The sequence below is a fragment of the Myxocyprinus asiaticus genome, chromosome 41 (genome assembly GCF_019703515.2).
Source record: "Myxocyprinus asiaticus isolate MX2 ecotype Aquarium Trade chromosome 41, UBuf_Myxa_2, whole genome shotgun sequence".
Lineage (NCBI taxonomy): Eukaryota > Metazoa > Chordata > Actinopteri > Cypriniformes > Catostomidae > Myxocyprinus > Myxocyprinus asiaticus.
The window spans coordinates 18,090,209-18,117,040 of record NC_059384.1 but is presented as its reverse complement, the minus strand read 5'-3'; the positions used below and the strand labels follow the sequence as shown (position 1 = coordinate 18,117,040).

The following is a 26,832-nucleotide window of genomic DNA, read 5'->3' as shown; positions in this document are numbered from 1 at the left end:
ATGTGATTTTGCTGTGTACAGTTTGGAACAGCGGTCACGTCAGCAGATGCTGAAAAATACTGCATTGGTAAACAACTCACTAGGTTTTTGAACAGAGCTCATGTATAAAGGTATAATAATAAAAGTGCTGCTTGACTACTTTCTTTAGTTAACCCTTGTGAATCTTATCAATCCATGTCTGACAGTCATAAGTGGTTCCAATAGATTAAGAAAACACAAGTCTCACCTGTTGGGCTGGTCAAACTGCACAGAGGTTTTACTCTGCTGACTCGGAGACTTTCCTTTGCTGTGAGGTTGTTTTGCAGTAGTGGTGCTTTCAGTGCAGTCAGTAGTAGTTGTAGTGTTTGAGGTCTTTGTAGTGTTGGGGTCTGGAGTGCAGTCTGTCTCTGTGACCCCCCGAATGTCCAAATACTGTCCATTGTCTAGAGGAGTCTTATCGCATGGAGGGTGTTCTTTAGACTGAGCAGACTTCTCTATGGTTGTGGGTGAGGAGACATTCCTTTGAAGAGCCTGGATTTCACTGCACATACACACAAATAAACCTGAGGTGTACAGAATTGGGATGTGTAAAACTACATTTTCAAAATCGACTAGTCATACGTTGCCTGAACAAGTAGTCGACTTATGTTTCTTAGGAAAATCCTGTATAATTAAGCTGGTTTCAGGTTTTCATGTTTTTAAGGGGGAAGTTTACATAAGATGTGTTCATCCATTCTAAAACAGCGAAACTGAATGGAACAGAATGCAGGGATCTTGAGATGTGTTTTAAATTTGTTTTTTGTTTTTTTTAAGTTGGACCATTTTTAACACAATGCTCAAAAAACAGCACCAGACATATCGCAATGGCCAGAAATATACATCTGGATGTATGTGGCTGTAGCGGTGGAGCTCTAAAGGGAATTAATTTAAAGTAGCAATGCACTGATGTATCAGCTGCCGATATTTATCGGCTAATTATTGACCAAATTTAAACCATCAGCAAATCGGTTTTAAGCATGAAAACACTGATATGAAAATGGTTTATTTAATGCATATAATTCAAAGCACAATTCAGAAACAATGATAGCCACAGAATGTAGAAAGCTTGGCACTTCTATGAACATGTAATTTTTAATCATTCTCGTTCTCACATTGATGAAAAACCATTGTTACAGACGTGATAGTTGTGAAAGAATCACTTGCCTATACCTGATGGTAAAACCATCCAAAAAGCTTTAAAACCAGCCAGTTCTGACATTGGTATGTTATCCATTAAGGCTGCACGATTGATTGAGTTCAGATTAAAATCTCAATATGGACTTATGTGATTACTAAACCTTGAAAGCTTAAAAATAGACAGCATTCAGCGATTCAGGGCGATTTCCAATCGGAAGGGAGCATCCCTATGTCCTACTCACTCCAAAAGGCAGAGCCCTTGAAGTGGGAACTCAAGGAGGGAGTTAGGTACTCGCGTGTCATATATGGACATTTGGAACACACTTGATGAAGGGAGTAATGAAAGGCATCCGTCACTTCTTCAATCTCTGCCTGAAATGTCACCATGATGACGCAGCGCTGCGTCTATCATCCCAATAGCTGTTCTTAAAACAGAAATCTCTTATTTATTGCTGTTAATTTGCATTTTTGTTTTTCAAACACTGCCTTTTGTGTCTTATTTGAAATTGCTTATTCTCTCTCCATGTACTGTTTTTATAATAATAATAATAATATTTGTACTACATAAATGTATATATAAAATACATGAATGAACATATCCCGTTGAAAGTTTTTTGGTGCACGAGAGGTCTTAATAATTAGGTTACCTCAGGGTTGGACCAGAGGAAAAATGGACCCCGTTTCTGGAGTATCTTTGCTTATAGCTGTCAGCTATCTTATGTATGAGGATGAAGGTAAACTGCGTAGGAGGGGATGTATCTGCTTAAAAAAAAAAAAAAAGGGGGGGGGGGCAATAGCACTTGCCCGAGCGTTCGAATGTTCTTATGGACAACCTAGTTTCAAAATATATCGCGAGGACGCACACCCAGGGTCACATGATTATAAATGGTAAAATTACTTCCTTGAAGTAACCATCGCATGTACCCTTGCCAACGGCCTTGTGGAAGAGCACTTCATGGAGGGGTTATGTTGCTCACTTTTGTTTGGAACACCCCTTCATGTGGCATCCTCTTCCCACAGTGCCCTTCAAGGGTGCAAAAAAGCCATCAGTCAGCATTTCAGTCAGCAATGTGTACGCAAGTGGCACCACCTAGTGGTGTGTATGGCATTATCCATTATCCCACAATAGAAATTAAAAGGGCGTTCCTTTACGACTCGGTACACTTGACATTGCGTGCTAACGCATATGGGAGTTGTCCTTCCACAAGACCTAGTTGAAACCTCTCTAAAATAACGGCAATATTTTAATATTGGCTATGGTGTTTGAGCCCTGCCCTTTTAGGCGTGAAGCTGTCCGCTATAAAAGCAGGTGCACAAACACCATTCCTCAGAAATTTCTTCCTTCTAGACAGATATTCATCTCTCGTCTAGAAGCCCTCTACTACTTCGCCGTTGACTATACGAGTCAGTGGGCGGAATCTTCAGGACAACGAGAAGACTCTCCGCTCCCCTGCAGTGCTCCGGCGAACATCACTCTGCCTCGGCGCTTGACGCTTCGCTGGTGAACGGGACTCTTCAGCATCCTGATTCCCCGCAGCACTTCAGCAGGTGTTGTGTATCCTTACAAAGCAATTGTATATTGTGTAAAATATAAATATTCATTTATATATCTAAAAGAGCCGCTTACGTGTTCGCGTTTTAAAGATGTCATTCCGTAAATGTTCCTTGAGCATCCTGCCATCAGACCAGCATGAGAGCTGCATTCTCTCTCTGCCCATGCAGAGTCAGCTCTCACTGAGATTGACTGCCCTCACTGCGAGGGCAGGAATCTCAAGACGCTGCGCTTGTGAATCGCCCTCGTTCTGAGGGATGATTCAGCCTGCTGCGCCTCCCACCCGCCTCTTCTGTGATAACTGAGGGGTCACACGAGGAGGCACGGCGGGGCCGCGAGGTCGAGCAGGATGAATTTGAGGAGGACCTCGTGCCGGCACATGCCCTGCGAGTCCCTCAATCTCCATGCAACGTGTCTATGCAGATACGTTATGATACTTTGAGAAGCGCACGACCTCGTCTCGTTCGGCAGTTCTGACGCTGGGGATGATGAGAATGTCATGTCTCCCGCTGCATCAGACGAATGGTCAGTGGATGATGCAACCGCACCCACACCCCAGCGAGGGCGAGAAGCATGTACACGCCACTGATAAGGAGATGATTGGTGTCCTTTCAAGGCCAGTCGAAGAGCTCAATATCGAGTGGTCTCCTCCAGAAGAATCTACACAATCTCACCTTGATGAATGGTTCCTGCAGTCCGGATGCCATCAAGCGACCATGTCTTGTAGATCTGCCCCGTTCTTCCCTGAAGATCATAACAAACTATCAAAATCCTGGCGTGCGCCATATTCAGCTCACCCACGCAGCGGTTACATCCTCTCTAATGTGGATCACAGGGAAGAAAATGGTTATGCCCAACTACCCCCTGTGGAGGAGGTGGTAGCGGCACACCTCTGCCCAGCGAGTAGCAGGCTGTGGAAATATGCCCCCATTCATCCTTCCAAGCCCTGTTGGCTGAGCATACTCAGCGGCAGGCCAAGCTGGTTCAGCACTCCATGCGATGGCGGTGCTCCAGGTCTTTCAAGCCAAGCTCCTTAAGCAAATGGAAGAGCAAGGCTACAATTCAGAGACATTCAAAGAGCTCCACATCATTATGGATTTAGCACTGCGCGCCACGAAAGTGAATGCGCAGGCCAATGGGCAACCTGGTAGTTCTGGATCGTCACATCTTTCTGACCCTCACAAACATGTGTGACAAGGAAAAAGCCACTCTGTTGGATGCTCCAGTGTCTCCAGTCAACCTTTTCGGCAGCTCAGTGGATAAGTTCGCCGAGCGTTACATCGCGACTCAGCAACAATCACAAGCTATGAGACATTTTATGCCAAAACAGAGTAATGTTTAACCCGGCCAAAAGCCCCATGCCCGCTACCTCAGTGCACCACCTGCCGCTGCCGAGCCACTGGTGATGCCACACAAGCTGTGGCCCAAACGAAGCAGCCGTTATCAGTGCAGAATGAGGAGCTCACTATTCCCTCCAGGTCTGCTCCAAAGAAGGCTCGATTGGAGACACACAACACTGTCCCCAATCTCCCCATTGTTGGTTGTCAGGAAAGGAATAATGCTGTTCACAATATTGTTCAAAATGTTGTTTCTGTGTCTCACATTTGTATGAATGCAATAAAAAATGCAATAAATGCAAAAAAGAATACAGCACTCGCTGCACATGCATGAGATGGTCACACATTCTCAATAAAGAGCTCTATTCCTCTTTAAAGCCCACACATTGTGCACAACCGCTTCCCACTGGCATTATATCATACAATGAACAAACCAAATTGCCCTCTGTTCCGTTACGTGGATGCTTGGCGAACCATTATGGGTATTTCAGATTGGGTGCTAAAAAAAATTGAACATGGGTATGCGATCCAATTTGCATGCCTGCCACCCCGTTTCAATGGAGTTCTGTCTTCCACGGTTCCGTCCGAAGACGCGCCAGTGTTATGAGCCGAAATACACAATCTCCTCATGAAAAGCACGATAGAGGTTGTTCCAAATTGTCTATTTTCTTGTCCCAAAGAAAGACGGCAGGCTTCGGCCAATCTTAGATCTGAAACATTTAAATCGCACACTTGCAAAGCGCCCATTCTAAATGATTACTCAGAAAAGGATCGCACGTCCGCCCACACGATTGGTTTGCGTTGATAGATCTGAAAGATGCGTCTGAATTGTACAACATCACAGGATGTTTTTGAGATTTGCGTTCGAGGGAATGGCGTATCAATTCAAAGTCCTACCCTTTGGGCTGTATCTGGCTCCTTGCACATTCACAAAGTGCATCGATGCGGTTCTCGCCCCTCTGAAACTGAGTGGAATACACATTTTGAACTACCTCAACGATTATCTGTTACTGGCCCAATCAGAGGCTCTGTTATGCCAGCACAGAGACTTACTGCTTCAGCATCTAAACAGCTTGGGACTCAATGTCAACTGGGCGAAGAGCAAGCTCTCCCCCAGCCAACAAATCTCCTTTTTGGGAGCCTACCTCAACTCTGTGAGCGGGCACGCGCACCTCACAAGCGAGCACGTTCAGGCCATTCTACAGTGTCTGTCTCAGTTCAAACTGGGGAGAACACTTCCACTGAAGCTGTTTCAAAAAGCATTGGGGTTTATGGCGGCGGCATCAGTGGTCATTCCATTAGGTCTTTTACACATGAGACCTGTTCAGTGCTGGCTCAAGCGTTGTGTGCTGCGACATGCTTGGAGCCATGGGTGCATGTGCATCATTATATCTCACCGTTGTATAGCTGCTCTAGCACCTTGGACAGCTCCTGCCTTTTACTAGCGAGGTGTTATGCTGGGGCAGATTGTCAGGCGGAAAGTGGTGACTATGGACGTGTCCAACACAGGTTTGGGGGGTGTGTGCGATGGACGCCCGGCTTCCGGCACCTGAACCGCCTAGAGCTATTGGCTGTATTCCTAGCCTTGAAGGCTTTTCAGTTGGAAATAGCGAACTTTCATGTTCTGATTCGCTCAGACAACATGACAGTGGTGGTGTATATAAACTGCCAAGGCAGAATTCATTCACCGCCATTGATGAGACTCATGCATCACCTCCTCCTGTGGAGCGAGCGTCATCTTTCCCTAAGAGTGACATATGTCCCAGGCCATCTGAATTATGTTGCGGACCTATTGTCACGCCAAGGGGTGACACCGGGTGAATGGAGACTTCATCCTCAAACTGTCCTGAGGAATTGGGAAATATTCAGCAAAGCAGAAATCGATCTATTTGCCTCAGTGGAGAATGCCCACTGTCCCCTCTGGTACTTGAGGTCCCAAGCACCACTGGGACAGACGCAATGGCCCACAAATGGCCGGCGAAATGCAAATATGTTCACTCTGTCATATGCAAAGTCTGAGAGGACACGGAAACAATTCTATTGGTTGCACCGAACTGGCCTAATCAGCCATGGTTTCCGGAAATTATAGAGATGTTATACAGCTCGCCATGGGAAATACCGCTGAGGAGGGATCTCCTCTCTCAGGCGCAAGGCACAGTCTGGCATCCCCAGCCCAAGCTGTGGAACCTACATGTGTGGCCCCTGAACGGAGCATGCTAAATACGCCAGAACTGACGCATTCAGTCATGAACACCATTTTACAGGCCAGAGCGCCATCCACGAGACGCCTCTACACGCTAAAATGGAATGTGTTCACTGATTGGTGTCTTTCACATGGCAAAGACCCAGTAAATTGCCCCATACATGAAATTCTCATATTTCTTCAAGAGCGATTGGACGCAGGACTCACTCCGTCAATGCTCAAAGTTTATGTGGCGACTATATCTGCATATCATGCACATGAAGCCGGTGCCACTATAGGCAAGCATGATTTAATCATAAAGTTCCTTAGAGAATCAGGACGATTAAATCCACCTCGGCCGGCTACAGTTCCGACTTGGGACCTAACTTTGGTCCTAAAAGCGCTTGCAGGGCCCCCCTTCAAGCCTTTGGACACTGTTGATTTGCGCATGCTCTCCATTAAGACCACATTACTGCTGGCTCTGGCCTCAGCAGAATGGGTCGGTGACTTACATGCACTATTAATTGACAATTCACGTCTGGAGTTGGGCCCCGGTCTTTCAAAAGCCACTGTCAAACCCAAAAAAGGCTATGTGCCTAAGGTTCTAACCATGCCCTTCAGAGCGCAGGTGGTTCACCTTCAAGCCTTCTTCCCTCCTCCATTTAATTCGGATGAGGAACAATCCTTGCATTTGTTATGCCCTGTGTGGACACTACACGCATACGTTGAGCGCACCCGCCAGTTCAGACTGTCTGATCAGCTCTTTGTGTGCTATGGAGGATGCACGGAAAGAATGTCCGTCTCCAAGCAAAGACTTTCTCACTGGATCTTTGATGTGACTGCCCTGGCTTACAAGTCGCAGGGTAAGATCTGCCCAATTGGTGTTAAAGCACACTCAACTAGAGGCATGGCCTCCTCATGGGCATGGACGAATGGTGTGTCTTTACAAGAAATATGCTTTGCAGCAGGATGGTCCTCTCAAAACACATTCGCAAGGTTTTACAACCTAGACGTAACGTATCTCTCTTCACAAGTCCTCTCTGTTTAGAGCACTTGCTATTTCTTTTGCCAAACTTATACTTATGCCCCTCCCCTTAAGTATGGGCTCCCCATCATTTTACACAACTGCCTGCATTCAGGCTGTTGTAATTTAACATAAAGTCACAAGCACTTTCATTATAAACTCCCTTCCCGACTCTAGTTCATATATCCATTCTGAGTGCTCCCCTCATGTCCGAACATGAGGGTCACTCACTTGCGGCATACTCTTGTCGGTCGCCACCCCGCGGGACTGTGGCATCATGTTTCCTCTCTGGAAGGTTATGTCGTGTAGTGCACATGATGAGATTCTGTTCCCCATATGCGTTAGCACGCAATGTCAAGTGTACTGAGTCGTAAGGTTACGTCTTGGTTACGTACGTAACCTTGGCTCCCTGAGATGAAGGGAACGAGAAATTGCGAACGCTGGCCGCACTACAAGACTCAGAGTTCTTCTGAGGTGCGAGCGATGCGCTCCTTGTCCCTCAGTCAGAAAATTCTATATTTTTTTTCACATCAATCATTATGCTTTGATATTAAATTATTTTTTCAATATGTATTTTTGTATCTGTTTATCTTCCATTTATCTTTTATTGTGGCTCTCTTTAAAATTTTGGCCTGTCATGTGTTCAACAAATCCATGTTCAATGGAAATTGTTTATTTTTAGAACAATAAAAAGCTTTTGTACCTCTTCGTACATTTTAAAACATACTTTGAGCAAAACAGTGATCTGATGACAAAATAAGGTAAGTAGCAAAATATCAATAGTTTTTTCATTAAAATCCGTATCGGCCAATATTTCATATCGGTTCATCTCTAGTCGCAACTTATCTGAGAGGGTTTTACCATGCAAGCTGTCTAACAGCACTAATTATTGCACTGATGCTAAAAAAATCTAACAAAACTAAAAAATATATACAACATAATTAAATATAATTATAAATAAGTTAAACTCATCAACCTCACTAATCAGCTAGTGGGATGCTGGATGACTAGTTGACCATCTCTAGAATAGAAATGCTCACTTTCAAGGGTGGCCGTGAATACAGTGTTCTGATAAAAATATAGGCGGTGAGAGAAGAGACAGAGGACAGAGCTCTACATAGCTTGCTAGGAAGCATAAATGCCACGTTAAAAAATGTCAGAGAGCAGAAGGTCATAATGATGAGAGTCCATTGAGGAGGGAGTGGATGCTTCTTTCTAAAGCTCTCTACAGCACAGCGTCAGAATACTGCAGGGGCTCATTATCATCCAGTCTCAAACCACCAAACTCCAGAGACTCTCAATTCATTTCAGTGTATAACTAAGATCAAATTAGCATATTGTACTATTTCAGTTACAATCACATCTTAATATATTTTCAGAAAGAAATATGCTTTATATAAACATCAGCTGACCAATGCAGGCTCTGGCACTGCCAGCAGCTAATAATTCTGACAGTAATCATAGGTTGCAGCTGAGCTCTGATTACACAGGCTCATGTGGATTTTCTCAGGCTGTGATTCTTACCTCTGGAGCTTCTTTATCTGTTCAGCCAGACATTGTTTTTCACTATTCAGCAGACTGATCTGATACTCCAACTCCTGAACCACTTCTTGTTGCTGCTGCTGCTGTGGACAACACCAAAACAACTCAACATGATGCTTATTTCAATCCGGAGTAACCCAGAACCACCTGAAGTCTCAGATTATGCAAGAATATCAGACTTCCTACTCTTTTTCAGAGATCATTTTCCAGGACATTTTCAATAACAGTGGCAATAGGGGTCCTGGGTAGCTCAGTGAGAAAAGACATTGACTATCATCCCTGGAGTCGCAAGTTCGAATCCAGGGTGCTGAGTGACTCCAGCCAGGTCTCCTAAGCAACCAAATTGGCCCAGTTGCTAGAGAGGGTAGAGTCACATGGAGTAACCTCTTTGTGGTCGCAATAATGTGGGTCACTCTTGGTAGGGTGCGTGGTGAGTTGTGCGTGGATGCCGCAGAGAACAGCGTGAAGCCTCCACATGCACTCTCCACGGTAACATGCTCAACAAGCCACGTGATAAGATGCACGGACTGATGGTCTCAGACGTGGAGGCAACTGAGATTCGTCCTCCGCCACCCGGATTGAGGCGAGTCACTACGCCACCACGAGGACTTAGAGTTATGTTGTTGGTATTGCTTTATAAAGTAGATCATTCTTATACAACTATTATTATATGTTAATGACTGTTTATTTATAATTTTTAATAGTATACATGTTTTAGGTGATTTACACCACCAATCTGCAGGATTTTTAATGTGAAAATATGCACCGAAACCTGACGAAGTAGTGCACACTTACTGTCTGGGGGGTCCTGGGGCATGCTCCCCATGAGAAATGTTTTGCAAAAACAACACCAAAACTTTCAATTCTGGTGACTTGAGAAGCATTTTTTTATTTTCTTTAATTTCCACATATATTCTCCATTTATTCCAGATTTAAAACATAATATATCATAATTGGGGAAAAAGCAACAACAATTAACTTACTTTGCTCAAATGGATGCACAAAGTTGTGAATGACACAGAAAGCCGAACTCAGCAACATTAACTTTTAGTTTAAAATGTCTGTTGCGAGAGCACTCGTGTAATCTAGAGATCTCAAACGTGCGGTTCATGCAAGATGACCAAAGACTTTGCATGACCTGGAGGTATTTTGCCAAGACGTATGGGCAGCTATACCACCTGCAAGAATTTGGGGCCTCATAGACAACTATTACAAAAGACTGCATGCTGTCATTGATGCTAAAGGGGGCAATGCACAGTATTAAGAACTAAGGGTATGCAGACTTTTAAACAGGGGTCATTTCATTTTTTTATTTGTTGCCATGTTTTGTTTTATGATTGTGCCATTCTGTTTTAACCTACAGTTGAATATGAATCCCATAAGAAATAAAAGAAATGTGTTTTACCTGCTCACTCATGTTTTCTTTAAAAATGGTACATATATTACCAATTCTCCAAGGGTATGCAAACTTTTGAGCACAACTGTATATATTGATTTTTGTATTTACTTTTTTTCCAGGACCACACAAGATTTTCCAGGACATTTTCCAGGTTTTCCAGGATGGAGGAAACCCTGATATTATTAATCGAATAAACCTTTAAAGTGAATATGAAACTGACCCTATTGAGCTCAACACATTTCTGGTGTTATTGTGAATAATTCTTCAGAGCAAGTTATTCTAAAGAAAAAAAATGTTAATTCAATAAATCCCTATTGGATCAAATCAATTTCAACCCATTTTTTACTTGCTGAATATCCTATTTCACTTGGAAATACATCACATCACAGAAATAAAATAGGTTACAAATGTCTTTTCATGCTGACTTTTAGAATTGATATTTTTAACATGAAATTTGACAGATACTCTAAACACTATAAGGTCATCTGTAAAAACAAAATAAAATTATGCTATTCAATAATTACAAACAACAACTCTCTTCCTGAGTGTAAATACCTGTATGGTCTCAGTTTGCTGCACTGGTTCCTGGATAAAGTACTCTCCTGGTAAGTCATTTGGATCCACACCGACCGCCACGTCCACTGTATCCCGGTGCAAAGGCAGGCTGCTTCCACAATTCCTGTAGAGTTGCAGCAGGTCTGGAGGTTTGGGAATGTTTAGACCCACATCATCCCACAACTCAAAATCCTGCAGAGAAAGAGCCTTGAACAACATGATCAAAAGCTTATATGAACAGAGGCCCCAAAAAGTATTTGGATACTTAAGGTACACTTACAACTGTATGTCATTCAATTTCATTGGATCTTTTTTCAAAAAAATAAAAGTGAATGGTGACTAATGCTAACATTCTGACTAACATCTTTTGTGTTCCACGGAAGAAAGTAAGTCATACGGGTTTAAAACAACATGAGGGGGAATAAATGATGATGATTTTTGGGTGAATAATTTTGTGTAAACTATCACTTTAAGTGTACAAATGCTTTTGGGGCCACTGTGAGTGTGTATAAATACTGTATATACTGAATAAACACACACAGAATATATATATATATATATATATATATATATATATATATATATATATATATATATATATATATACACCGCATGCCCAATTATTAGGCAAGTGAGTATTCTGATCTTTTTATTTCCATGCACATTTTCCAACTCCAAACCATATAAACTTGAATGCTTATTGGATCCAATAATTTTCAGGTGGTATGTATTTGTGTAATGAGGGAGGGTGTGGCGAAAGTGACTAACACCTTATATCAAGGTGTGCATAAATAGGCAGCTTCATTGCCTCAGGTAAAATGGGCCAAAAAAAGAGATTTAACTGACACTGAAAAGTCAAATATTGCACAATGCCTTTCAGACAGATGCAACACTCTTGAAATAGCTAAACTATTGAGGCACCGGACAATCAAATTTTTTTTTGCAAATAGTCAACTGGGGCGCAAAAAAAGGCATGGAGAAGAAAAGCAAATTAACTGCAAAAGACTTGAGAAGAATTAAAAGTGAAGCTACCAGGAACCCATTATCCTCCAATGCTACCATATTCCAGAACTGCAACCTACATGGAGTGTCCAGAAGTACAAGGTGCAAAGTGCTCAGAGACATGGCTAAGGTCAAGAAGGCTGAAACACAACCACCACTGAAACTATTCACAAGTTGAAGCATCAAGATTGGGCAAAGAAATACATGAAGACAGATTTTTCAAATGTTTTATGGACAGATGAAATGAGAGTGACTCTTGATGGACCAGATGGATGGGCCTGTGGCTGGATAACTAATGAACACAGGGCACCACTTCGAGTCAGGTGCCAGCAAGGTGGAGGAGGGGTACTGGTATGGGCTGCTATCATTAAGGATGAGGTAGTTGGACCTTTTCGAGTTGAAGATGGACTGAAACTCAACTCTCAAACCTACTGCCAGTTTCTGGAAAGTACTTTCTTCAAGCAGTGGTACAGGAAGAAGTCCTCAGCATTCAAGAAGGCCATGATCTTTTCGCAGGACAATGCTCCATCACATGCATCCAAGTACTTCACTGCTTGGCTAGCCAGCAAGGGCCTCAATGATGCCCAAATAATGACTTGGCCCCCTTCCTCACCTGACTTAAATCCTACTGAGAACTTGTGGGCCCTTCTCAAACGTGAGATTTACAGTGAGGGAAGACAATACACCTCTTTGAACAGCATTTAGGATGCTGTGGTTGCTGCTTCAGCGAAAGTTGAACGTGAACGGATCAAGAAACTGACAGACTCCATGGATGGAAGGCTCATGGCAGTTATTGAAAAGAAGGGTGGCTATATTGGTCACTGAATATTTTTGAAAGGCCAAAAATATTATGTAATTGTCATTTTGTGTTACTTATTTGTCGCACCTACTCTAAACATTGAGAATAAACCATTGAGTTGGGAGAAATTATTTTTGTAATTTAGTTGCCTAATAATTGTGCACACTAATAGTTGCCTAATAATTGTGCACGTGTATATATATTCCCCTGAGAAAGACAAAACTCACTTTTTCTTTGTTAAACATTCAGGTTTGAGGTTCAATAACATTTTGGATTGACTGAGAGCATTGTGTTTGTTCAACAATAAAATGAATCCTGAGGAATACAATTTGCCTAATAATTGGGCACGCAGTGTATATAAATAAAGGTATGGACATGGAAAGCATAAGAAAGGATTACCTGATCATCGTTTTCATCTGAGAATGTGATGGACGTTAACTTGTATTCATTTTTCAACAAATATTCATTTACTAAAAAATTTAAGGCTCTCTTTTCTAGAGGGCGGATAGGTTCCTGGAAAACAAATGGGAAAAATAGAAGTTGATACAGTGTGATTCAAACAATTTTTTTGTGTTCAGCAAGCTATTTCAGAAATCTATTATGTTTAGGTTTGAAATAAAGTAAAATGAATGTAACCTGAATTTCAGGACTGGATTTGTAGTTTTTTCTCTCTTGAGAGGGAATCTCACATTCTAGAGAGGAAAAAGGGGGAGAGAGAGAGAGAGAGAGAGAGAGAGAGAGAGAGAAGAAAAAAGTATGAGAGAAACTGATTCGCTCCAGATATTACAAACTGCCTAAATAAGTGAGAGTTGCTCCAGTGGCAAGAAGGACTGTGTAAAAGTTGAAAGTACGCCACCTGCAGCCTGTGTCAAGTTGGCACGAAGAGCCTGAATAGTCTCCTTGGCTTTCCGTAGTTCAAACTCCAGAACTGGACCATGGGGAAGTGGGTCACACACAAACAGGCATCCAACCAAGAGAAGGGAACAAAGAAACAAAACAAAGTGGAAAAAGAACAAAGGATGGCCATGAAAAAACAAAATAAAAAAAGGAAAGAAAAAAACTACAACTTTTGTAAGAAGCTGAGGCAGAACCAAAACAGGGACATGCACACTATGGATCTAATGAACACATGCAGCAGAGGTTGCTGGAGAAGCTGCCAGATTACAAAAAAATCTATGCTTTATTTTATATTTTTTTCGTAAGAATTTACTAGCTGCTGTCTGACCAGGGTTTTAGAGCAAAACAATGTCTGTTTGTTTTGAACACTGGATGAAAAGGTTATAAAAAATAAAAAAAAAAGTTCAGTTCTTTTATTATCCTTTCGCAAAATATTCAGAATTCCTAAAGCTTTACGATAGATCAAGCTTTTACCTCGTTTTCTCTGTATTGACACTGACTTTTAAATAGAACTGGTTTAGAAGCAAAAACCTGTCGCTTCATGACGAAATACGCACTTCTTAGTATTCACAATGACTGTTCAGTTTAACACAAGTTGACAATCCATCTTGGTAGCCCTTGATGACCGTGATTTTTCCAAGTAGCACATGTTCCAGGATCAAGATCCTTGTTGGAACTAGAACAGCATTCCTATCAGCCAATCAGATTTTAGGTTTAGATTTGAGGAGCATGTTTACATGCCTGATCTTACACAGACTGATTAAGCTTACCAATTCGACAATGTGTAAGCTCATGCAAACACCTTAAAAGTTGTTTTTTTTCCCCCATCGGGAAAGCTCAAACAGTTTAAGCCAAAACCGATCGGCACTAGGGCTGGTTATCGATAAAGATTTCTCAGATTTAATTAGATTTCGATTCGATTATTTTCCACACCTAGAATTTTTCCCATTCGCGTTTAATAGAAACACCTTTACCAGCGTTCTTCCAGCTTATCTAAGTGCGCATGTGTTGTGCACGTACCCGTTTACGTTTTGACGTGAAAACCAGGAAAAACCCAGATTATTTCAAATCTTATGTGAATGCGATTTTCTTGCTTCATCTCATTTGTGGTTGTTATCAGCGTACTGGTGTGCATGTAAAAACTCTCAATGTTGGGGTCAGGGGCTTGTACACTATTCTTATCAACCTATAATTTCTCTCTGATTTTATGGCTGGGGTTAGGGGTAGTAGGGCTAAATTTTTATTTAGCACTATATTTACTCAATTTCACACAAAACTTATAATAATATAAAATAATATTTTATTTAAAATGGTAGATAGCAGTTTCTTCTGATTTCTGTTTAGTCATCAAATTTTAGTAATTTATTTGCACATGAAGAAATTGTTAATATATTAGGAAGAAGGAAATAACAGTACACACAGTAGTCCAGCAACCACGGATGGCATGTGCGCATTAACAATCGCATTTTCTCAAAAAAATACTGAATCAAACCAATTTTAAATACAGTGCATAGTGAAAAAGACATTTCCTTATAGCACACGTGAAGTGCTTTTACTATGAAGTTGCACTCACGCGGATCCAGCACAAGAAGCAATCTCCTGACAGTTTAAATGGCCTGGATCGCCTGCTTGGATTGTCACAGAGTGACCGTCATGATTTGTGAATCAGAGGAAATTCTGATCCTGATCCTGAAGTTTTTGATTCTGATGGAAGACGTGCTTCAGAAGAAGATATTAGATGAGCGCTCGATGGGAAGAAAACGCTGGAATTTCATGAGGTTCATGAATTAAATGTTTTTAAACAAGATATCTGCATATTTACAGACTGTATATAATAGAAGTTTTATTGATATTTGCCTTTTATCATTAGAAAAGTTACAGGGAACTGTTGAGGAGAGACTGTTAGAATACGTGCTTCAGAGAAGATTTACGAGCGTTCCACAGGATGCTGGATCTGCTGAAGCTGTGTGAGGTTGGTTTATTACATCTGTTTAAACGAGATATGCACATATTTGCAGACGATACATGATATTAGTTTTATTGATATTTGACTTTTTTAGACAATCATTAGACAAGACAGATAAAAGTTACAGGGAACTGTTGAGGAGAGTGAGGGTGAATGAAACAGGCGGGCACTTTAACATCATGACCTCAAATGCGTCTGCCGCGGCTCTGATATTCGGCCCATTTAAATGACACTGTGTTGCACAACGGTTTATTATTGTAGTAACATGATGGCACGTAACAACAAAACGAACCGTGACTGGTTGTTTACATGTCTTAGTCGATTCACATGCAAGCAGGCGATTCTCAGTGCACTCAAGAAACAAATCAGTGAAACGGTAAAATTTAATCGGCCGATGCAATAATTAAAAAATTCCAAATATCGGCCGATTTATCGGCCTCGGAAATATATCGGTCGACCACTAGTTAGGGGGATGGAAATAGTTAAAGTAGGGATGTATGTTTTATCCGATTTATTTGAATTTGCATTTGACATGATTTTTTATTTTTTCTAAATCGAGAAATCGAGATTTTGCTAAAAATATTGCAAATGCTATAGTGAGATACATTGCAAATCCACCAAAGGCACTTTGCTCTCGATCTGATCAGCTGCACGTGTGCGGCACGCTCCAAATGAATGTGACAGTTTAACAACATGGAGACTGTCATAAAAGACAACTTTAATATTCCCAGTACGATTGTACACAGTGTGATTGTAGCTCAGCTTCGTCCATCATGCAGGTATACACCTGCTTAAGAGAGGCTATATATGGGAGAATCAAACATCTACCGCTCATTTTGCCATGATGATTCAGATAGATCGCTAATTACAGCTTTGTTCTCTGATGTGTCTCAAGTGTACTGCATCTATAGCCAACATTTGGCAAGCGATCATTTTGACAAACTTTGCTAGTTCAATTGTAATGATAAATTATTTCATATTGCTGCGCTGCTCAGTGCAAACCGCTAGAGGGCGCGTCTCTTTCTGCAGGGGTTATATGAATATACACACAAATTGTTTGATGTAAAATGAGTACTTTCTAGATAAACTTGATAATTTATAGATATTGATTTCTAGATAACTTTCTAGATAGATTTGGACCTACATTGGCTAAGAATTATTTTGCAGTTTTCTTTTTCTATTATTTCTGAACATCTGGGTTTATTAGATTTTAATTTATTTTACATTTACACTCTGTTGACAACTTCCCCCAGTGGTGCATTTGTAAATTTTTCTTGCACACCTTTATTTCCTATAATGAAAAGTGCTTGGATTTCTCTAACCAGGTTGCCTTGCATTCTAATAAAGAACATACAATTTTAATCATGTTGGAGTACATTTAAAAGTTGAAAAAAAAAAAAATAGAATCGTGAATCATCCATAAGTTTGATAAAAATCGAGATTTTTTTTTTTTTTTTTTTGACATATCGCCCAGCCCTAAGTTAGTTACCTTTCTTTGAAAGAAATGTTGTTCCAGGACCAAAAAGACATTGATGCAGGAAAATTTCATACTTGGCCAATTCACAGTGATAACCTGTTAACCCTATTAAGATGTAAATCTTCATCTGTGATTTGTATTTTATCTTTGTTTTAATAGGAATAGGAAAAGGATTTGCTAGTGTATGCAACACCCCACAGCAATCCTACAAAAGTGGATGTGCTGGGCGAGTTCAAACAAGAGACATTGGAAAACAGAAGCAAGGAGAGCACACAACACTTTGCATGACTGTGTGCTGATGATCTACAAATGGGACTCCCTCAAGCTCTGCTTTCTAATATGTTTTCTGGAACACTATCTACAAACAACGTTTTTATGTTTTTGCATTCCTCTGTGGTATTTTTTAATTGTTGGTCTCCTTAAACATGCAAGATGCACCATTGTGATGCATTATCAGTAACTTTTAAAAATGAGTCTTGAGACCCCTGCGTTCAATTTTAAATGCAAGGACTTGTCCTTTGTGAACGACCCGTAAGAGCTAGTTATACCTGCACAGGGCCAAAGAAAGGAGCGAGAAATCAAAATCATGGAGAAGTAGACTCGGGCTGAAATGATTAGTCGACGTTATCAACAACGTCGACAATAAAAAAAAAATTGTAGACAAAAATTTTCATTGTCGAATAGTTGTTTGATGTAATTTAACATAACATGAGATCATATGAAACTCTAATGATGACGCGCGAGAGCAGCACTGCAGCTCGCACCTGACTGAGGAGTGGAAGAAGACAGCTCACAGTCCAGATGCACTCTAAACTTTCCAAAGAGCTTCAGGTGATGTAGATTGCAAAGTATGAGGGAATTATTCAAAAATACAAAATAAGTAAATATAGAAGCACACTCGTTGTGGAATAAGTGGAGCTGGAGCTGCCGCTCCACTTAGGCAAAACTTGCATGTCGATCATCTTTAAAAGAAACACCCTGGTGTTACATCTTTAATGCAGTTATATTTAATGCGTTATAGTTTTAATAAAAGTTCAAATAATATGGAAGCAGGTCATGTAAATAACTACAAACTCCGAAACTGGCATTTCTCTGTGCGGTCAGCGCCTCTTCTATGAGTTGCGCAAAGTGTCCCGATCTAAGGGGGAAGAGATTGAAACTACACCCGACTGATGCACACTCTGTCGTGGGGATGCTCGTCCCAAGCGCACACGCTTACTGCAGCTAGATTATAACGTGATGGCTCGTGACTTATTGAATCATAATATATGTCACTGTGCATTTCTTATCGTGAAGAAAATTGGCAATACGCAGCTTTATTAATAAGAGAGATTAGTTTTTTGTGAGTTAAAGATGAACTGAAGTGAACAAAAAGGTTAGAGAGGTAGTCTTTGCCCCATTATACACTGCAAAAAAACAAGTTTTTGATTTGTTTATGTTTTGGCTTGTTTTCCAATATAAGTATCTAAAACTCCTTTAAAACAATGTACATTTAGTTTAGCAGCTATACTGCAGAAGAAAAAAAAATGTTATCAGAGAATGTTGAATATAATATTAAAAATACAAATGTTTTAAAATATCTAAAAATCCTTAAAAAAAAAAAAAAAATGCATTCACCTGAGAAGCAGCATATAAGATATTTAGACTTGCTTTTAGAGAACAGATCTTGAATATAAGTATATTTTGTCTTTACTGCACTCGCAGAAGTATAACCAAGTGAAACAATACAATTATATACAAAACACACTTCTATTTAAGATACATTCTCTTAAAGCAAGTCTAAATATCTTATACGTTGCTTCTCAAGTAAATGTATCTTGTTTTAGGGATTATTAGACAATTTTAAATGGAAAACAAGACAAAAACACTTGATGATAAAAGCATTTTTTGCAGTGAATTTTTTTACTGAATTAAACTTAAAGTATTTTTTCCCCCTTTAATTCAGTGAATGTCATTTAGAGGTATTTTTAAAAGATGATTTTGTTCTCTTTATTGTCAGCAAGCACGTTTAATACCACCTTTTAAGTTGGGGCACAAGCTGAATAATCGGTTAAGAGCTAATGGTTAATCGGTGCAATAATCGCCTGAATAGTCAAATAATCATTCTAATAATAGTTAGATTAGTCGATTATCAAAATAATCGTTAGTTGCAGCCTTAAAGTAGACAAAGAATTGGGAATGCTAAGAGAAAGCAGAGATCTAATGGGACAAACACACTTTATGCTGATCAACAGAGCGTAGGATGCAAGTTTAACAAATGGAAAAATGTAAGAACAAGCAAAAAAAAAAAAAAAAAAAAAAAAAAAAAGTGGCAGAGGTGTGCTGGCCTGGATGGTTTGTGGTCCAATATTGGAATGAGAAATACTGGCAAAGAGACCCATTAGACAGTCAGAACCCCAGGTCAGACAGCCAGGGCTGTGCTCATCGCTGAAGGGGTCAAGATTTGGGAGGAGATGCCAAATTTGGGGTATAAATGTGACATTATGAGCCTATGTACAAACAAGCAAACTTATTCTGCTGCATGGTTCCTTAGGCCTTCTACTTACCCACAGCTGTCAATAAACATACTCAAAACACTGTTTTTTTTTTTCTTTTTCTCTTTTAAAGTATTTGCTATACTGCCTCAAGTATCTTCTAAAATCAATTGGTGCTCAAATAACTTTACACAACGTTTATACAAATAACATTCCCAAAAATGTTTCTACATGGAGTTCGATGCCAAATTTTCGCAACTTAATTTCATAAACAATTGTAAAAAATAAAAATAGCTTTCAAATATATAAAAATCGCAGTTAGCTGCTTCCAAATGCTCATGTACTCTGAAATCAACTCCATTCTGTCAAATTTCGGAGAAGCACCATACCCCATCTCCCTAATTAGTGAAAATAATTCCAGGCGCATGCGCACTCTGCTTGTTTAAAGACATGCGGTTAGGAAAAAATAAATAAATCGGGCTGTGCGCATTCAGTGCTCGAGCACTATGCTGATGACGAAATTTGCGTCACGCGCCCAGTGTGCGTCCACGTCTGACCGAAGTATACTTTAGGCTTAAGGCTACATCATTTACAACTAAAAATACAACTCGCAACAAGGCGGTATGCAACAAGTTTCCAGCAACAAGTTATTTGTCTGTCCACAGTAACGTGCGAAATGCTGTGCAACATGAGACACTCACAGGCTATCAAAACAGCTTTGATAAAAAAATAAAAAACTTGTAATGAGGAGCGGGATTTTGGACCAGCGCAAAAGCTTTTACATATACAGTACATAAAAGAAATTATGAATTTCTTTTTTTTTCCTTTTATTTTAGCATTTTTTGCATCAAGCCTGGTTAGGATGCAATGTTAGGATAAGTAGAGGGCGAGAATTTTCACAAGAATTAATAGTATCAAACACATTTTGATCTGAAGAATCTGCCAGGCTAAACTGGGAATCTGAAGCTTGGGAGGGACTCAAGCTAATGCAGGAAATAGTTAAAGGAATGGGCAACCTAGTAAAGCATTTATCAAATAGGAAAATGACAAAAAAAAAGAGGAAATTTGAGATTCAAAAAACATTTTGCTTGAGAAAAATATGGGAAAGCAAGAATGTTATTATCAGCACAGCCCAATTAGAAAGAAAAGGTGTGTTCACAGCTCACAAACATTTGTTTATTCTCCTACTCCTCTGTAGAGACAGATCATCTATTTGACTGATGATGAAAGTGGTCAGTGAACCATACATTTTGAGCCGTGCGAGTTCACATCAATCGTGAATGTCAAGAGTTTTGTGTCATATACGGTAACACTGACCGAATCATCACTCTAAAAGAAGTTTTTCACAAGCCACTGAACCACTATTCGTTCCCAGAAAAATGGCCAATAAAGCCAATTCCTTGTCATTTTGCCTAAAATATGTCCACATACTGTAACTGCTGAATCGTGTTCTTGGAAATTAGAGGCCTTGGCAACTAAAATGTTTGGCTACAGTCAATTGTGGTCTAATTTGACAATCAGTGGATGCAAAATATTTCAAATGAAATGGAGTAAAGATTTACAGTGTTGAAATTATTGAAAAATCGGAATTCTAAATTGCTTGTGTGTTCAAAACCAACCACATGACTAATTACTGTGGGAAACTGAAGACAATGCATTGACCTGCCAATGGTCCAATCGTCAAATGTAACTTGTAGCTTAAAGGGACAGTTCACCCAAAAAGGGAGATTTTGTCATCATTTACAAACCTCCATGTTGTTCCATCCCAATTTTATTTTTACACAATGCTATCATATGCCTTCAGAAGCCTTGGAATATAATGCACGAGTCATATGGACTATTTTTTATGATACTTTTTGTCCTAGGAGGTTGGGATTATAAATTACCTTTTCATTGTATGGAAAAGAACTGTTCTGTCATTCTGCCTAACTTTTGTTTTTCATGAAAGAGAGAAAATAAAATGGGGTTGGAATGGCACGAGAGGGTGTAAATAATGAAAAAAATTTTAACTTTTGTGTAAACTATTTCTTTAATTGGTTACCACAAGTCAGAATTAACTTGCTGCCTCATTACCGCCGACAGACGGATTCTCCTTACCTGCCACCCTTTCGTCCGACTCTCTGTTGCCATCATCCGAATACCGTGCAAAATCCAGGGAGTCCAAGGTACTGATGCTGCCAGCTCGATCTTAAAACAAAACAAAAAACAAAATGGATGTTAAAATCAGTTGTTCCCACTCAACTAAAGTGTTCTCAACTTCTACCCACAACAAAACACACCCTCATTAGAGTAAAGCACTAAACTATAATTTACAGAAAATAGAGTAGGGACATTTTAATTTGTTTTGGCAAACTAAAGCAGTCAGCATTTCTACAGAATCTGTATGCAGGCCAAAACTTTTCAGACACACAGACCTCTTTGTCTCTCTGCACTGCTGGAGGGAAGATATAATAATATTGCCAATATCAAACCCCCCACATGGACTTCACAATTTGTGCATGCCAACAATTTTAGTGTGTTGTGTATACTGGCATGCTAACACGCTATCCAGCCAAAAAAAAAAAAAAATTTCTCATTAATGGCGCTTGTTAAGACAAGCATCACTATTACTACTCATACTTAGGGTTATGGATTTGATTTTGAACCAACGCCTAAACCTCAGTGTCAAACTTTGCTGCACAACTTGTGCCACACCATTTGCGCAACAGATATGAATGATACATCAAATCATGTGACTTGTTAAGGAGAGGTGTGCTATTAGCTACTTTTCTAAGTGATCAGATGATTCTCGTCTGGTGGGCAATAAAACAAGCAAAAAAAAAGAAGAAAAAAAAAAATAAATCCAATAAACTTTAATTGAAAGAAGGACTTGAGCCATATGTAGGGACTAGAATATCATAGAGAACTCTTTTGGGCTCTTTTGACTTTGGCCAGTAAACATCTACCTAGCAACCACCCAAAACACCTTAGCAACCAACACCTTGAAACACCCTAGCATCATGGAGGTGACTTTTGCATGGACAAGCACTAGTCCAAAATTCTTTAAATCTGAGAAAAATGTAAAAAATCTTTTTGCTTTTTTAGATGAATAAAACACACAATAATGGTGCTCAGAAACAAGAAACAGTTTGTATTACAGATTCTGCACATCATTTTAAAAATGTGCTGTAATTTCAAGTGATATTATTCACCAGTCACCAACACGGCTATGCTACTCTCTTTTCATACACACAAGTTAAATATCACAGTGAACTGATCTATCACATGCTGGCAATAAAGCTCATGCACTCAGTCATGCGACTGCAAAGCTTTCCATGTAGAGCAGCGACAATATCACAGATAGCAATGTAAATGAGAACTTATGCCAGCCTTCAATCATTCCCAGGCAGAGGCAGAAATTAACCAGGGCTGGAGGCAAAAATGCCACCGTAAGTGACAAAAATGCTCAAACATTTAACGTCTAAACATTATCTTAAAAGTGTCCTTACATTTGATGCTTTTCGTGGTATTCTTTTATCAGTATAGAAGCCTAAGGGGTTTAGCACCTCTGCAACAGCTGGAAAAAAAAATGGCCACAGGCCATTTTTGAAGCACTATTTGTCTGTTAATCATTCTGCACATTCACAGGGCAACCCATATATGGGCAAAGTTTGAGAGTTGTCTCTTTATCACACAAGAACTCTATTTTGCATCCATTGCTTTTGATAACTCCTAGTACCTGTACAAGTTCGGTGTAACTGAGTTTGCTGACATGAAATTGCATATTTATTTTTCTTACCTGTGAAATTAAGTTTCTCTCCAGCTCCATTTTCTGTAAGTCACTATTAGCAGGTACACGCACTTAAAATCTTTCTCTTCTGGAAATCAGGATCAAAAATACTGATGACTCATGTTGCACTACACTGATTGTCCAATCAGTCTTCCCCATACCACATACAAACAACTATAAAGTAAGAAATCATGGTTCATCATGGCTGTGACGTAATTAACGTAATAAAAAAAAGTTAATCTCATTTTTTTTTTTTTTTTTTTGCATGCCAACATAAGCATGTACTCACTAAAAATGCTGCTGGCCTATTGTCAAATGAGACTCTGGTAGTTAAATTAGTAGGGCTGCCCCCGACCAAAGATTTTCCTAGTCGACTTTAAGCCATTAGTCGACTAATTGTCGCACATTTATGATATTAATTTAATTAATTAAATATAAATTTTTTGGGGGGGCATCAGAAAACGGTTTGACTTCCAGGGCTGAGAAAGGATGTTATAAGTAACATTGCTAACACTGTTTTACATTACAGAGAAATACTAAACCGTAATAATGAGCCTTTAAAATATACATTTTACAAGCGCACACATGAAACGAGCCACAGGGACACATGTAAACGCGGTAATGATTCTGAATGTGTCAGAAAAACCAGCAAGGAGACTGTCTGAACATTTTGTTAATTTATAGAAAGAAATGCACTTTAGGGTTTTCCCATTAATGTATTAAATTATTATTATTATTATTAGGCTATTATTATTATCAAATTAATATTACAAATAATTTGCCCGTAGACACGCAGACACGCGCTTAAGAAACACACTTTATTATATTTTTAAGAACAGATGACAGAAAAGCCGTCGATGCACATGTATGACACGTTGTTTGTTCAGAGGCATGCAGTCTCGTGGAACACGCGCATGTAAAAGGTTCTCACTCTTTCTTTGTTTCTGTCTTCTGATTTTATTTTTTTTTTTGCAAGAACAGTATCATCTATGAGTGCTGCAAATGACCTCAGACATCTCAGCTCAGGAGGTGCTTTGAGTTCAGTTCGCTTTATTTCCACAGAGCAGTGACCACAACTCTGCAGCCTATACATCTGTGATTAAAACATAAAATAATACAAAAGCACGTTCACCTCGAACCATGATTTATATTTCAGTGATTATCATCATCATTAAAATTATTATCTGTACATTTATAATTGTTATTATGTCTTCATTTAAGTAATTTTACGCCTACATGTTTAGACGGATATTTGCCTGACAGTAAATGGAAAAGTTGCTACTTGTATATATATATTTTATCACTTTGTTATTTGAATTGCTTTTTCATTTCGTTTGGAGTGCAGTTTGAATTTAGAAATGTATTTGATTTAAGTTTTTCGTTTTTTAAATAAATTAATTTTCAATGCAAAAATCACTAAAGCAAGAATATTCACCAATACCTCAGGCCGGGGTTTGCCGATGTAATTGGATATTGCAATATATATATATCTCGTGAAGGAGGGAACAAAACAAATTTATTCACACACATGATGTATTTTCCCTGACAACGAAATACCCGACCAGTAGAGAATGCACAGATGAAATAGGTTCTTTGCCAGAGAGATGTTGCCCTTCATAACTGTTGTAAAGCCATCTTTCAAAAAGTTGAACAACACACATTTTAATTGCACTTAATTTTTTTTCCAGTTTCATCTGAATTGTTAGTTAAAATAAATAAAAAAATAAATAGTTCAAAGTTTGAAATCAAGGTGTCTTGCTTTATCTTGTAGGCTTAACCCTAAACCTGCTTAACGAAAATTACTCTTTAGTACCACCTAGCGTCCAACCAGCGGTAATACTGGTGTTCGTATGTTTAAACGTGAACACTGCACATCACCTTCTTGGGGTTATCCTTTACCCTCTCGAAATGATCCCACAATTTGGATTTCCTGCTGACATAATTACCGCATGGGCCATCTGTGTAAACGATCATGTCTGTCCGTCACTGACTGCGTGACTTTGCCACTTCCTGTGGAGATTTTTTTTCTGTCACCAACCGACCAATCAAAACTTGGTGACCAAGACTAACGTTTGGTCGACTATTAGGGGGCAGCCCTATAAATTAGTGAATCTGCCAGTCAAAGCCTTGGACAGAGAAGTATTGATGAGGGAAGCTGACTCGCCTCCTTAGTTTTGCAACTTTCTGGGTGTGACTTGAATGACAATGCCGATATCTGACTTGTGAGAGTGTCATGGAATTGTGCTGAATAAACACCTTGTCAAACTGGTTGACAGTTGACAGGGAGTTGAGGCAATATGTGAGCTTGACCTGTAATTAGGATTCCTCCAGCAGGAGGAAACCTATTGTTATTGGTGGTTTTATTATTAGGATTCCTCCGGTAGGAAGAAACCTATTGTTATTGGTGGTTTTATTATTAATATTATTATTCTCCTTGTGCCCCAATATCTCAAAAAGTCACCAGTCAAATTTTTTTTAATTTGGCACATTGATCCTACAGGCCACCGGGAACCCCCACACTAAGAATGGCCCACATTCGCCCTTAGGGGGTGCTACAGGCCACACCCAAATGTCCCATTTTCAAAGTGATGGTATTTCCACCCCATTTGCCCAATTTTTCTGAAACTTGGTGTACATGCCTCATTTCTCATGGGGAACAAAAGAGCCTCAAGGACCCTTAAGATCCGCCATGATGGATTTTCCTGTACAGTGAAAATTTGGGAAAACCTACAAAAATCTTCTTCTCTTGAACCATAGATCCAATTGACTTCAAATTTGGTACCCATGTGTAGAATTGATGTCTTTCAATTTGTTACTTAGCAAAAATGAATACAATACAAAATGGCTGAAAGGGGCGTATTCATGTAAATGTCCACATTGCCTCAATATATATGTGTCAATAAATCAAATGTCATTTTGACTGATGGTTTTTCAAACCTAACATGCTTCAAGATGACATCACTCTGAAGTACCGTGCAAAATTTCACCTCGATATGTCAAAAGATGACTGAATTACAGCTGTTTGAACTTGGGCCAAATCTGACAATGCTAGCCACTGGTTCTTTTTTTATACAGAAACTGAAAGCAGAAATACTCAGCAATGTGAATAGCTAACTTGGATAAGATGTTGTGCTGGTAAGTGAAGGGTCAGAGGTTCAAATCCAGCCATAGCCATAATTTTTTGTTTAGGATTCAGACAGTAAGACATGTTTTGTAGGATTCCTCCATCGGGAGGGTTTAATCCTTTCACACGTAAATTGTAAATGATTTAACTGATCCCCCCAGCGTGAATTTTTTTTCGGCATTATTTTACAACGTATCAAATTTTAAACTCCAGTGTGATGCACCAAGCTTGTCACGTGACACTCTGGGCAGTCACATGATGGTTCACCGCTGACTTGTCTCGCTTGGAGCTGGAGGACAGTGTATAGGTAAGCGTTGAGCATGTCAATTTTTACATAATTTGCAGTTTTGAGGAGGAATCCACATCGCTGCTTGCAGCTTTAATTCTATTTGTAACCCACTTCATGCAAGGAATAATATGGAAGAAGGGTTCTCATTTAACATGTCAAATGAGTCATGGAACGTGTGACTAGTGATTGAGCAATAAATGTCTTCACCCACTTGGCTATTCGTGTTAAAGTTCATATAACAAACACATTATTATTATTATCGGTAACCTTAAATAGAATCCCTCATAAT

At 39.6% G+C, this 26,832-nt stretch overlaps 1 protein-coding gene across 9 annotated transcripts in view; it reads right to left on the bottom strand.

The window, feature by feature from the left end:
- The window catches only part of LOC127431521 (RAB11-binding protein RELCH homolog), a 69,574-nt gene that overhangs the window by 33,685 nt on the left and 9,057 nt on the right, over positions 1-26,832 (bottom strand). For 4 of the 9 annotated variants that reach the window (XR_007895622.1, XM_051681966.1, XM_051681961.1 and 1 more), the window contains exons 2-8: positions 21,459-21,548; positions 13,404-13,475; positions 13,184-13,239; positions 12,947-13,060; positions 10,747-10,953; positions 8,775-8,875; positions 227-520 (exon numbers count right to left, since the gene is read on the bottom strand). Coding sequence is in view for 8 of the 9 variants with exons in the window: in XM_051681966.1 (XP_051537926.1) it covers positions 227-520; positions 8,775-8,875; positions 10,747-10,953; positions 12,947-13,060; positions 13,184-13,239; positions 13,404-13,475; positions 21,459-21,548 (934 nt within the window). In the remaining variant the exon portion in view is untranslated. The remainder of the gene's footprint in view (positions 1-226; positions 521-8,774; positions 8,876-10,746; positions 10,954-12,946; positions 13,061-13,183; positions 13,240-13,403; positions 13,476-21,458; positions 21,549-26,832) is intronic. The other 5 variants (XM_051681962.1, XM_051681964.1, XM_051681965.1 and 2 more) reach the window with 5 other exon arrangements.